Consider the following 14537-nt stretch of genomic DNA (forward strand, 5'->3'; position numbering starts at 1 on the left):
ACCCAAAAGTCCGCGCTGAGCCTCTGCAACCACTGATGCCATGCTGGAAGTATGGCTGATGTGTGCCTGGCCAGTGGTCTACCATTGCATCACATACCCCTGTTCTGCAAGGAGCAAGGTATTTTTCATGACCATGTCGGGCTGGGCCCTCTGGTCTTCACTGCCAGTTTTGTCAGAAGAGCCAGCAGAACTGACAGGACTAGTCTGGGAGATTTTTGAAGAACTGTCTAATGTAGGTTTTTCAGTATGATTACAAAACATTTCAACACCACACACAATTTGCAGAATAGGCTATTGCATGATTTTAAATAGCACAGCTGATATAAAACATACTCTACTAATTACAATGCAGCTAGAAAATGCCAGCTAGGTCTGATACTGAAAGACCTATGTGTTACTATTGTTCAAGAAAATATTAAAAATATTGTTTAGGGACAAAATGCAATCACAAAATGCTCTCTATTAATATTCTTAGGAGTAGATGGGGTTTTGTCTCTTGATTTCTATATACTTTGCACATTTCTCCAAATTGAGAGCATAGGGCTGTTATTATGTTGGACATACTAGAAAGGATGGCTGTACATCTATGTTTAGTGATCTATTAAGCATCAAGCTGCATGTTTCATGCAATCTTCACCTTCATAGATATTTATGTTAACATTACTAAACTCTCCCCTGTTTGTCCACCAAAAGTACAACAAAAGAGTTGAGAAAAAAATACTTAGCATATTGCAGAGCAGGTACTAAACAACATCAAGCAGATCACACTCGGAAATGTTGTTTAATGTCCTCACACTCAGTGTGCATGCTTCATTTTACAAAAATAAAAGTGGTCCAGGAGAACGAGGCCATTATCACAGAAGCTTTTGACTAGGTACAAAACAGCAAACCCCAAGTGGGATGAGCAACACGTTTCTGTAAAGCTTGTGCACCATCTACCCTCTTTCATCCTCCTCCAGAACATGTCAGAGATAGAAGCATTGCCAGGGTGGCCTGCAGTGGTGGAGCAGAGAGTCGTATATACAGCCATGTGCTTTCCAATGCTGACAATCAGCCTAGCTACTCTCAGCAAAAGTATTCATTAGGTTGCCCCTCTATTTTTGGTATTGCTTCTGAGTCCACACTGGATCGGGCAGACAGCAGCCTGTTCGACTCATCAGGGGTATGTCTAGTCAAGTATTCTCCTTCCACACCTTTCGCCTTGGCCCCAGGAGACAGGCTTTCAAAGGTGACATAGGACTCCTGAATTTCCTTGGGTTTCCGCACAAAGCATTTTTTGCAGCGCCTTTTCAGTGCTCCACAGCAGACCACCAGCGTCAGGGGAACCGCAATGACACAGGCCACACTGATGACAACCACATTGATGAGCTTCTGGGTCCCTCCTGCGCTGGCAACTTCATCTGTGGAAAATATGATGCATTGCTCCTTCCTGGGTATCAGCCTTTTCACACAGACACACACAATATATTTGGTCTTTGGCAGCAGCCCATAAATGGTGACCTTGGTCTTCCCTGGCTCCACATTGATCCGCCGCATGTCTCTCTCTCCAAAGACAGCGTAGAGGACGCTGAACACTGTCGTGTTCTTTGCCAGAGGCGCCTTCCAGGCCAGGGTGATACTCTGGTCGGTGTCTCCTATCACCCTGACGGACCTCACAATTCGCTCGGGCTCCTGCTTAGCAGTAGGTGGGCTCACCAGCAGGTTTCTGGGGTTGCTATCTTGTGCCACATCTGGGAGGAGGAGGCCCCCTCCGGTGCCCACTCCAGCCCCCAGGGTAGGCACAGTGGAGGTGGTGATAACGTACCTTGCCACTAGCTTGTCATTGTAGGCAGCTGCCTCCATCCCGTTCCCCTTCCCACTCCATGCACCTTTGGCATTAGAGTTGGGGTCATCTGTGCTTTCTGAGTCTGTGATGATGAGAGATATGAATGCCTCTGTTGCTCCCAGAAAATTCTTTGCTTTGCAGATGTACTCTCCAGAGTCGAGATAAGAGACTACAGGTAGGCCCAGAATAGACCAGCTCATCCCATCACTGGAAATCTCTTGGTGAACTGCAAGGGAGGACAAATGTAAAATAAATAGGCAATAATCAATAGGATTAAGAACATGTTTTGTAAGATATTAAGATTCAATCAGCCAAATTGTCTGCTTGATACAGTAGAATCATAATTTCTTTTTGCCAAGACATTACAAAATCTAAGTAAATCCAAGAAAACAACATGAACACTAACATTAGATTATGTTGGGATTTACACTGCCTCAGATCAAATATACATGAAGGATTTGATGCTATTTCCTCCAAATTTATGTACAGTTTGAAAAGAAAACGGGAAAGGTTCTTCCATTAAAACAAAATAAAAGCTTAAAACCTCTTATGTAGCTCTTAAAAGAGTGAAAGGAGTAGGCAGTAACATGAACATTAGATGCAGTCCTCTGAGTCACAGAAAATACAAACAGTGGAGATTTTATTCTAAAAACCATATATGGACTAATCTAGAGTATATGGAGAAAAATAGCTGAGAAATAATATCCTTTTTACTCCCAAATTAGAGTAGGTTTTTATATTGAGCCAAGCACAGGGAAGTCTGATCACTTACCACTGAACAATACATACATACCTGAGTGTTAATTTTCTCACTTGGTTTACCAGGAGGATAAAACTAGCTTTTTTGCCTTTTTCTATTTGTGCAGAAAAAGAAGCTGGGATCATGCAGAAGGGTAAAGCACCTTCTTCATTATTTAACCAGTCTCTTTAGGACGAGCATGTACTATCTCTGCCCTTTCTCATTGAAAGGTAAACGAGGGAGATGTCTGAAAGGCACAGATAAGACAGGATACGAACTTCTTCCAAGCCCTCATGGGGTCAGGATCCAGCCTTGGCAACCAGGGCATGTTCCAATGGCAGTGAAATACAATGGCAGCAGAAGTTACTTTTTCAGTTTAATTATTTACTGAATGGGTACATTAAAAAACATGAAGCTACTAGTCTTCCTAGGGCACTTCCCCATACGTGCAGGCTGTGGGCTGTTTCTCACTGCTTCCTACTCAGAACACAAACATTTTGAACAGTTGCATTATAGCATTGGCACAGAAGCTGCCATTGCTGAGAAATAATGTATATTTTCAGCCGAATTTTTATTGAAAGGTGCTAAAGTCTGATTTAATGGGGCACAAAATGCATCATTCTTAGTTGTTGTTCAAAGTAAACTCAACATATGCTTTCAGGAAAGCATTGTCTGTTTCACTTTTTGTGTGGCTCTCTTTCAAGTCTGGGAGGGATGTTCACAGTGCGATGGGTAGACATTATCATTATGAGGAACAGCTCTGCTACATCCTGCACAACAGAGCCATGACTTGTGCAGATCCCAAAAAAAAGATATTTATTACACGTGGTTCTACTGCTGGAAATAAAAATGCTCTATCCTGTGTTTTGTGCACCGAGGAGCCCTGTAACCCTTTGAAGATCAGGCCCCATATTAGCAATTTATCCATTGAGTTTAGACCCTCCATGAAAGACAGGGCCTGGCCTAGGATACAGTAGCATTCCAGGGGAGGCTGTCAGGATGAAGAGTCAGGTCCTGACCCAAAACCTCTAGGGTAAAAAGCTAAGGACAATTGCCTTGAGTGCACCAAAGATTTCTTCCTTAAATTCCCCACACATTAAAGGACCAACATTGCCATTTTAGGTCCAACCATTCTTGTGAATGGAAATAAAAACATGTCTGGTCACAAAAACAGTGGCTGTTTGAAGGCTTCCCCCACAAGAGGGGTGAGCACAGAAGAGGGACCTGGTCAGTGTTTCTCCCACAGAGCACTTTCCCAAGAGACCTTGTGAATTGATCAGAAATGAACCATTTCTTTGAATCATTGTCACTGAAGTATTGTATCCCTCAGCAGCTTAGTGCTTTTTTTCTCTTTTAGTATATCAGTAATGATGCATGTTCGCAACCTTTTCTTTCCCTGCCACAGATTTGAATCCCAGTTGTATTCATATCAGACATCTCTGACAGAGATGTTTACTAACTGATTAAGAGTAGCTCATCATTAGTTTCAAAGACCTATAAAATAATTCAGTGGGAAGCCTTTTCAGTGACTTCAGTCACTTCAGTCACATAACTTGAAACAACCAGCTAGAGCTGGACATATTTCGTCTCTTCAGCTCCAACAGATACGCAGAAAACCCCTTGACTTGTCTCATCACCACAACTGTTACGAAACAAAGTAAAACCAACTTTTTACACATGATAGTATACATTTATCTGATGATATTTACATCAACATGTAAATAATTTTATAATCTATAGAAAATCACAATGCAATAGTGAATTACACATACTACTATTGTGAATTATAGTAAAAATTTTGCACCACTTCTTTTTATTTGCGTCTTTTACCAGTGAGAAGGATCTATTGTCATAGAAGCTTCCATCTGCTGAACAGTCTGTAGTAAATAAAGGTGCAGGTCTCCCTCACATATTCCACGTGTACAAGAAAAGCTCAAACCAAACCCACCTGTGCCGTTTAGCTGAGCACCATCAGCTCTTCTCCAGCTCAGCTCAGGAATGGGCACCCCTGTTGTCCCACATCGCAGTAGCACAGTGCTGCCCAGGATGGTCTTTACTTTGGCTACAGATGTGTGTACAACGGGGCTTTGACACTTCCTTAGCTCGACTTGGCTGAAGAAGACTCCTGCAAGGCTCCGGGGGGTGAAGCATTTCAGCCTCGGCTCAATGAATGCTATGTTAGGAGACTGGAAATTTAGGAAATGGACCATTTCATACAGACTGCAGTCACATACCCAAGGATTGTCTTGCAAGCCTGTCAAAATAAATCAGAGCACTAAGTCAGTCCAAAAGCATCTTTTGTTTCTGTCACTTTTGTTTCTCTTTTGTAGCAGGACAAACTGTGATAGGCTCCTAATACTAAATCCTCATTCCAGCAAGGACTGCCTGTGGATATGCAGGGGTATGGACGGTGGTGGGGGCATGTCCTGACAGCCCCCTACTACTGTTGGCTCACCTTGATGGATCCCATAGTTGACAGTCAGTAGAAGGAAATAAATAAGGCTTGCTAAAGTATCTCAAAATCTGGAGCTGAAATAATATTCTTTAAATTCAAAGCAGGATTATTCATATCATGAAAACATTGCTATTTATGCACATAAAGAAGCAAAAAATGATGTTATTATAAACACATTTTGTTCCAGGATGGAAAAAAAACAAGTAGCCATGGGGGAGGGAGGTGTGGATTTTATTTTGGTATGAAGAGACTATGGAGTCTCTTCCTTAGAACAGGAAATTCTTCTTACTGGAGATTATTAAAATATTAGACAGATTGTCATGCCAACTGTCAGGCCTGCAATAGGTGTAGGTGACCATAAGAGTTCTCCTCCAGCCCTGTTATTATAAGTTATTTTCATTATTTTAGTAATCAGTTGTTTTTCCTGAAATGTTAATTTACCATCTTGATAAGATGAAAGAACTGTTTTAAGGAATAAATTGAAGAACATACATGTTATGGTACATAAAAGAACATAAATAGACAATAACTATATTAAGAAAATACACATAGAAGGGTGTATATCGAAGAATACACTCCTGTTTCAGAGTTCCAGAATGTTTCTCTTTTTTCTGCTATCCAGTGTGTGCCTATTGAAGTCAAATTCTGAAAAAAATGAGACATTAATCTATTAAAAATAGACCTGTGAAGATGTTACTGAAAAAGCAAAATTGGAACCAGAGCAATGCATATCCATGAACAGAAGTTGCTGCATTCTGATTAAATCTGTGTCATCCTACTTACAAATATTCACATTCAGCTATCCTATGGGCAGTTTATGGTCTCTAACAACTTTAGCTAGCAGAATTGGCATGAGGGATATTTATACCATCTAACCCCAGGCACGCACTTGAAGCCTAAGCCAGGAGCATGGCATCCCAGGCCTCCTGCCTGCCACGGGGCTTCACCTCCTCTCCTCCACAGGCAGCCCAAGGACATGGATTGGGACTGGCAACTGCCTGAAAGTAGAGTACTAATACTCCCTTGATTCCTGGCACGGGGAAATGACAGCTGCCCACCCTACGGTGCCTGCTCTTGCTGGCCACTGGCGCACTGCAGCAGTGGCTTTCCAGCAAGAACCAAGTTTTAACACAAGCACAGAGGGTGCACCACAAAGCTCCATGAGCGCTAAGGGGCTGCTTGTATTTGCTAGAGTCAACAGAAACACAGGGTCGATCAAAAGCCCCTGAGGTCTCAGATAAACTGTTCTAAAGATTCTGATTAAAAATCTCTTCTGAGACCATTGCATACCATCTTCCCTGGGCTTGGAAGGGAATCTGAAAGTGGCGGGCCTTGGCAGGAGAGCCCTTCTTATAAATTAATACATTAAAGTTAAGGAGACAAAATAAAGAATGAAAGTTCAGCTTGGCTTTGTTGGTTTACAGCATTTTTTATGGTGGCTTACTTCTGACTTCATGCACTAGATAACAATTCATTCCAGATTCCCTGGCAGGTGCCCCAGCCCCAGTTGATGCCACGGCACCCCCAAGGTTCCAGTGAGCCCTCTGCTGCCCTGCATGGCCCAGACCTGTGGTCTACAAGCAAGGGCTCGGAAGATGAGTGACAATGATGCACTGTAGACAAAGGATGGGACTGGGCTGACTCTTTATTATTCATGGATTTTTTTAATGCCTCCATGAGAAACAGTCATGAGCAGAGTGAAACGAAACATGCAGCTGTGTTCTCCCATTCTGCTCCTGCGAGGGACATGCATTTCGTATCCCTGATCCCTGTGGGTGTCAGCAGGACAGGATCTAGGAGCTGGAGTGTCTATACATTACTGTATTAATTTTAGCGTTATACCCATTTGCCTACATGAATTTTTAGGATCCTGGCACAAGCAACCTCTGCGCAGGTGGCTATGTAAACACTCAGGTTGGCCATGAGCACCATGACGTGCTCTGTTCTTCTTGACAGAACACTCTCCTCATCTCTATTGAATGGAATAACATTTTTATGTGTAATTTGACTGTAAAAAATAAATAAGAAAAGAGTATGATCTAGGCAGTGTCTTGCCATGCCACAAATAAAATGGGCAATCCCAAACAGGCAGCTTTGGCTTAAAGAACTTGATACTGCATCTGGCAAAACAAGATGACAAAACACCTGCTCCTCTCCTGATGCTAACGAAATCTTAACATCTGATAATGACACTAAAAGCTTTATATGTGGCAATCTGATTTTTTTTTAAGTCTTGTGTCTCTTTCCACTGCACTCTGGTTTTAAAAACTTTGCCCCCCTCAAAATTTATCCAGAGAACAAAGAGCAGCAGGTACTTGCCAGAGTGAGAAAAAACTTGCAGTGTCTCTGATGAGATTACGAGCAAGTGCCTGAACTCACATCCATGGCTGCAGAGGCAATACACACAGAGGCACACACTCCGCAGATCAAACAGTCAGTGGAGCTGGGTCAGCTCATAGCAAGTGAAGACAGCAGATAGCAACAACTCTGAACCATCATCAACCTTTTGTGGATTTGAACCAGTGCACAATGGCTAAAAGGCTGAGTAGTAACACCCTGAACTAGTAAATGTGCTCAAAACCTCATCTGGGGATACTGCAACTGAGAGGATTCAAGACAGTCATCTGTAATATGCTCTCTGACAAAAAAAAAAATGGACAACTGCCCCAAAGCCATACCTCTGAGGAGTCCAGAATTGTTACCAAACAGTGGATTCTTGCAACTTTACAGCTGCTCTTGAAGGCTCTATCTTGGTGGCTTTGGGGAGACTAAGGTTTAATTCCCTGTGAGCAGATAAACAAGGCTCTGGAAAGAGACAAACTGGCAGTCCTGACCCAGATTTTATGCCCAGTGATGGCTTTATTCCTCTTTAATTTGGACATAATAAATATTTATTTATTTATTAATAAATAAAATGCTGTTTAAAATGGATCGATTCCATAGTAACTTATTAGAAAAGAGCACATGAATGATGTGGAGCTCTAATCATAGTTGTATTTCTGTCAAAAACAGCAGTGTCAATAAATAAAAACAGCTTGAGCCAGAGTCATCAGTTTTGTGTTACAAAGGTTCAAGCAAGTGATTATGGTGTAATAAGCCAGGTGTGGGGATCCTGAGGGTGTGGGGAGCCTGTTAACATGTAAAAGAATTTGCACACTTTATATGGGTTATTAAATCATACACAGAAGAGTACTTGCAGCAGTAACCATGGTGGGTGAAAATACTGCAAGAGGATGTGGAGCTCTTGACATTTGTGCCCCCTGCAAAATGACACACAATTCTCTTACCTAGGATGATCTTGGAGTTATCATTGGGGAAGTAAGGAACGGCCTGGAGATTGGCCCAGGTGGCTATAAGAGCCTGAGGAAGAGTCATGAGCTTATTGCTAGACAGGTCCAGGTATGTGATATTCTTGACATAACGAGCAGCATCTGGAGGGATTGAGGTAAGTTCGTTGTTGTGTAAATCCAGAAGCCTTAGCTGTGGCATGTCAGCCAGGGTTTCCCAGGGGAATGATATTAAATGGTTCCCATCTAGCCTCAGCTCCTGCAAGCGACGAAGTCCCTTAAAGGTGATCCCACTGAGGCTGGCCAGGGAGTTATAGGGCATCCAGAGGTACTCCAGGTTGTGGAGCCCGAGGAAAGCTTCTCCTGGCACTCTGCGGATGGCTGTCTTTTCTATCCGAAGCTTGGATGTGTCTACAGGGATGTTCACGGGAGTGAGGGTCATCTCCGGGTCATTACACAGCACTGTCCTGGTGGGGAGACACAAACACAGATAGGGTTTTCTTGTATTTTGAAAAGGTTTTGAAACCTTAATGCAAGATTTTGATCTGCCTTTATTTTTTCACAAGATTTCTCCTTGTAACTTCTTACTTGCTGCTTATCTTGGCATCATCACTATAAGTACACCAATTTGCAGTAGTTCATATATACCTTTTGACTGCAGAGATTGCAGTTTTGTGCCTCTCCTGCAGTGGTGTGAGCCTGAGTCTAGCCTGTATAGTGTTCCTGCTTTTTTTTTCTTTCGATTTTTTTTTAGAGTACTTATGATAGACAGCAGTGACAACATTCATGCACAACAGAGGATTCCAGTGTATGTTAAAACAAAAGGATCCATAAATTGAACAACAAAGGACATACAAAAAGAAGCCTTACTGACATGTGGGATGGCAGGAAGTAATATAGATTAAATACGGCACAGGATCTTTGGTTCGTGAAATGAGGATAAGTCAGCTAACAACTCACTGACAATATACTACAGCAAGCTCTGCTTTACTATGAAATAGTCTGGAAGGTGTGTACAGATGGTAGCTGTCACTGCACAGTAGGCATGTACAATTATGAAAGTGCAGAAAATTAACTCTTTGGAAAGGGCTATACGAAAAGCAAGGCAGATTTACGTGTTTTAATCATTCCTTCCCATTTCTAATCTCTAGAGGTCAAATCGTGAAAATCCTATGCTGTATTTTTGCAGCTTTCATATAAAAAAATGTGACTGATTTTGCCAAGATGTAGGATTGTAAATAGCCATGAGGAATGAAGGGAGACAAAATAGGTCTCTCAGACCACACTTTAATTTGCCTATTGGCAAGGAGAGAAAGGTAAATTTTTAACAAAACACAAAGCCACCCTGCAAAAGGTAACAGGTTAGATATAGGTATGTCCCACTCCACATGTTAAACAAGATACTACAAGAAATGTAATGTGATCAGTTAAGTAGCATTTTCTTATCACACTGCCTGGATGATAAATAGAATATTACAAAGCTGCCAAAAGCAGGCTGGTTTTGGCTGAAAGCAATTATTCCTCTATTATCAACAAAACTAAATAACATTGCTGAACTGTTCATGCAAGTTTCCTGGAGTTAAATGTTATTTGAGCCTGCAGTTAAATTGTTAATTTATAATCAAAACATAGTATATTACTCTCATCCAGCACTTTTATTGTGGCATTAAATCCTGCCCACTCTCCACTGAAAGCTGAAATTTTGAGGAAGAGAAAAATCTATCAAATAAGAAAAATGCAGAAATCCTCCTTAAATAAAACATTTCTTTGAGTGTAGGCATGTCACAAAATGTTTGATAACAGAGACAATATGGCAGTTAAACAGTGTGCTTCTCATAATGTCCCTACACTATGTCAGTGAGCACAAAATATTCAATCTATGTGAGAATCTCCTTCTACTAGTGAGAAACACGAATCATAATGCAGAAAAAAAAGGTGGCATTATGCTCCTTAAGTGACTAATGGATATTTGCTTTATTATGTATCTTACAAAAACACACCACAGCTTTTTCCAGTCACTGAGAGGAAATTCCCCTGGGAACTGTGACATTTATGGAGCAATAAATGGCTCTCCTACTATTGCACTCCCTTTTAACAATTGCAGACTACTTATGTCTCTACCATGCTTCTTATTGGGAAAGTTTTTAGTATTCAATCTATAGCAACATAAGAGACAAGAATGTAGATCTATTCCATGGGGATCCAAAATATAAGTGACAACTTTTCATTTCAGTACTGTGGTCTTGTCTAGAAAAAATTTATTCCAAAGGATTTTGCAAATACTGTATTTCTGTCACAAAACCTCCTCTGCTGTGAACTACATTTTATAAAAATGTAGCCTGTATTTCATTAAGTCACATCATTACTTTGTGATTACCCTTCAGAAAGACTCTTTTGTTACAGTCCTCCAGAGAAATGTGTGTACAATGGCATTGCATTCAAAAATGGATGTCCTTCTGGTCTTGTCTTCTTTTTTAATTTAAAGTTTCCAGTCTGAGAATTTTTTTTTAGTATTATTGTTACCTATTTTTTGTTTCATTCTCATCTATAGTCTATCCATTTGCCTAAAATCTCAAACTGAAGGATTTTTTTAAGTAAATGGAATTGCAGTTTTTGGTACTACAATATAAAGCAAATCTAGTTACACTTCAGAAACAAACCAGCAGAGCAGAATAAAGCCTTTTAAAACTAGTATCTTCAGCATGAAGGTAAAAGAAAATAAAATGTTGTTTAAATTTTATTCCCTTTTTGCCATTGCACCAGTGGTAATTATGTCACTTCTGTTCTCACAGACAACATGCCCAAACGCTTTCTCTGAAATCAGCTTACTGTGTTTTCAGCAGCTAATCCCTCAGCAAATAAAGCTAGAGTGCAAAGCAACTGGAAAAATAACAGACACAAAGTCCAGATGCAATATTTTTTCTTCCGAGAATCCTTACAGAGGAGAAGAAATAAAATCCCGGGCACGCAGAGGAACAGCAGGAACCCCCCTGGGGAGAATATTGGCATACCTGGCTTTGGTCCCTTCGCTGAGGCTGTGGAAGGCGCAACTGCATTGTGATGGGCATGAGCCGCCTGCCCATGGCAGCCCACCGAGCGATATGCAGCAGAGTAAACTCACCACGATCCACATGGCTACCTCTGCATGGGAAGGCCACCTGGGCACTACACAACGTGGAGGGTTTCACCTATTATTTTATCCATTGACTGGTCACATCTTGTTAATTCCCTTTCGTTTTCAGCTGCAGTGTGATCTCCCAGCCCTCACTGAGTCCATCAGATAAAAAAGGATAGGCAGGGATTAAGGATGGGGACTTGAGTTATTTTCATGAAGGTGCTTATTGCTTCCTAGAACCGTACTGAGAGCATTTCTTCCCTCAGGGAGCCCCATCAGAACACCCTCCTTGGGCAATCTGTGGCTCTTGTGCAAGAAAAAATAAAATAAAATTTGGGGACCTGCATCACAGGCAAGATAACTGTTATCTGACCAGGAATTAGCAATAATTTACTTCCTCACAGGGAACTGGGAATACTTAAAAACAGTTTCTTGTGCTAATGGAGAGTAAGCCCCCTATATAAGAATACTAAAAACATGTAGTTATACTATTAAAAGGCTTTATTTTAAATACTAATAATTTGATTAAGCAATTATTGAACTGTTGGCAACATGCCTGATCTTAACAGACAATAGTCCAGTAAATATGCACATATTTCAGTTTATATCAGAGCTAGCATACACCTGCAGGACTGAGCACTGTGCTCTGACTTGCCGATACAGCAAAGCCCAGATGAGGGACCATTTTTGGGAGCCCCACCTGAGCTCTGGGACCCCCACCTGAGCTCTGGGACAGCTTCAGGAATTGTAACAAAAGCTCAGCTCTGTCTAAGGACAGCCCAGGAGCGAGTGTGAAATTATTTTTGTCCACTCCCTTTGAAGACAGTTGTTTCCCGTCTATTAGCAAAGGCAGCAATAACTGCAAAGCTGACGGAGACCACCCATGTTTTCAGCAGTCTTCATCTGACTCCAAATAACACAATACGATGAGAAAAGCAGAGCCCAAATATGCACAAATATAAAGCTTAAGAAGTTGCTACTTGAGACAGAATCAGAATTCTCTTCATATTAGCAAGGACATCTCATGTTTATAAAAATTATCATTTTCTGTTGAGTGTGAACGTATATAAATCACTCACACCGCAAATGTGCAACACTCCCTTAGAAATAAAAACCTTTGGAGCAACTAATAGATGTTTACTTTCAACCTGATCAGATTGCTACTCCCCCACTTCACAGCCATACTGTATTATAGCTTTGGCAGAAAAACTGATCCCTGTGTCAGACACAAAATAGAAAACGCAAGTTAAAAGTTAACAGAAATGAGGAGTAACTGAAAGGGGCTGAACTGAACAGCTAGTGATAAAACACTAACCAGACACTACTCCTTCAGAGATGCTTTAGGAAAATGTTTCTCTTCCAGTCCTGGAGCTCAGGAAAGCCTCGGTGCCCAGTAGTGTTACAGGGGAGTGTCCCAGACACCTCACTCCAGTGTAAAACAGTGTAAAATCCTGGACCCTGTTAACTCAACAGGAACTCTGCCATCTGCTTCACCCAAAGAAATGGGAGTGTGAGATCAAATATGGCTGATTGGGGCAGAAACCACCTGGCATCCTATTGGCCTTTCAGCACCAGTCACTTCCCAACTTCCCTTTTCTTTACCTAACGTCAGAGAAGAAGGTGAGAGGAATCACAGCCACAAGGATTTCTCTAAAAATTAAGGTTTCTTAGATCTTAGTTGTAGTTGTATGGATCAGAAAATGTGCCTATCACAGCCTCTTCTGTCAGTGTTTGAACATGCCATGGCTCTTCTCTCTACCTCTTGTAGATAACCAGCAAAATTCAGATTTACCTGAGAGAGAACTATAGCTCTGCACCTTTTTAAAAGCCTGGTTATATCTACAGCTGCCATTCTGTAGACATACATAGAAGAATAAATCATAAAGCCAAGGAAGAAAGATGAATAATTTAGCCCAAAAGACATTTTGGGGGTTATAAGAAAAGATTTTTAAAAAACAGACAAAAAAACTCACCACAGACCAATATACAAAGCTTCTGCCTGAGAGTGCTATGACAGACATGTTTTGAAGTGCTGCTGTGGATGTTACTCCTCAAAACTCAAATCTCTTCCATGCTTGTGCAGCCATTTCAGATCCCTAGGAAAACACTAGTCCAAGGTAGCCGTCAAGGTGGGTGTCATGTTCCAAAATAAGCATAACATGGGCAACTTGAGTCGCCTGTTGCTGAAGCTGGACTCTTTTCTTGCTGGCAACAGGATGCAAAAGGCTACATGGCGTAACTACCCTCATGTCTCAACTGCTTCCCCACTACTCTCTGCTCTCCTGTCTGGGCTGAGGATCTGCCTGTGCAAGGAGGATCCCTATGGGATAAACTGGCTGAAGCAGCTCCAGCTCCAGAGTTCACCTCCCACCTCTCCTTTCCAACACTCCTCTCTGTTGCAGACCTGTTGATTTTGCTTTTCCTTTCAAATATTTAATCAGAAGTTACCAGCCAGAAGTGCAGCAACAACATACCTATTCCTACATACAAACTACCTGAAGGTTAATGAGTGCGTTACAACAACAGTATAATGCATTGTTTCTAACAAAGATTGCTTCCCAAGATTTCTGGCATATAGCTGTTTTCATGCAGAATTCATTGTGTTCTTCAGCACAATGAAATTACACTGGCAATTTTTCAATAATTCCGGGTAATGAACTCGCAGGGTTTCAAGGTAATCTAGATGTGGTTTGGGGCAAACTATTAGACAATTTATGGTGCTATAGTTTTGCATAAGCTTGTTTCACAAGTAACTCCAATAATTAATTAAGGCTTGTAGAAATCACTTACTGAGAGGATGGATCAAAGGATTATTTTTCCACGTGCTATTTTCACATTCTACATTTATTGTTGTTCAAAGAGAAATTCAAGTACCTCATTTATTTCTGAAGAGATGAGAACATGATGCAGTGCTGCTCGTTAAATATCCACAGTTATTCTCTCTTCAACTTCCATTAGGTCCCATTTCTAGATTTAATGATATCTCAGTTCCCTTAATGATTTCATCACATTTTTTAATGCACTCATTGGTCAACTTGCCTTGCTGCCCAGACTCTGCCTCAGCTCAATACTCACAACATTGACTGAAACATCTCTCTCCTCACTGAAGTTAAATT

The 14537-nt window shown here is 41.2% G+C and overlaps 1 protein-coding gene across 1 annotated transcript; it reads right to left on the reverse strand.

Annotated features, from left to right (window-relative positions):
* Positions 1-1065: 1065 nt before the first annotated feature.
* Positions 1066-11498, reverse strand: LRIT1 (leucine-rich repeat, immunoglobulin-like and transmembrane domains 1). Its single transcript, XM_010078237.1, has 4 exons — positions 11318-11498; positions 8307-8773; positions 4513-4818; positions 1066-2051 (listed from the first exon to the last, which is right to left on the reverse strand). The coding sequence occupies exons 1-4, from the start codon at positions 11437-11439 to the stop codon at positions 1066-1068; spliced, it is 1881 nt and encodes a 626-aa protein (XP_010076539.1). The 5' UTR covers positions 11440-11498.
* Positions 11499-14537: the final 3039 nt, after the last annotated feature.

The sequence above is a fragment of the Pterocles gutturalis genome, unplaced genomic scaffold (assembly GCF_000699245.1).
Source record: "Pterocles gutturalis isolate BGI_N339 unplaced genomic scaffold, ASM69924v1 scaffold31978, whole genome shotgun sequence".
In the NCBI taxonomy this organism is placed as follows: Eukaryota; Metazoa; Chordata; class Aves; order Pterocliformes; family Pteroclidae; genus Pterocles; species Pterocles gutturalis.

Bases quoted from the DNA above. Each gene is read 5' to 3' on its own strand.
- LRIT1 (XM_010078237.1), bottom strand. From the start codon at position 11,439: ATGTGGATCGTGGTGAGTTTACTCTGCTGCATATCGCTCGGTGGGCTG. The intron at 4,819-8,306 runs GTAAGAGAATTG...TTATTTTGACAG, and splicing joins TAACTCCAAGATCATCCTAG to GCTTGCAAGACAATCCTTGG. The intron at 2,052-4,512 runs GTGGGTTTGGTT...CCTCCCTTGCAG, and splicing joins TGCTCAGCTAAACGGCACAG to TTCACCAAGAGATTTCCAGT.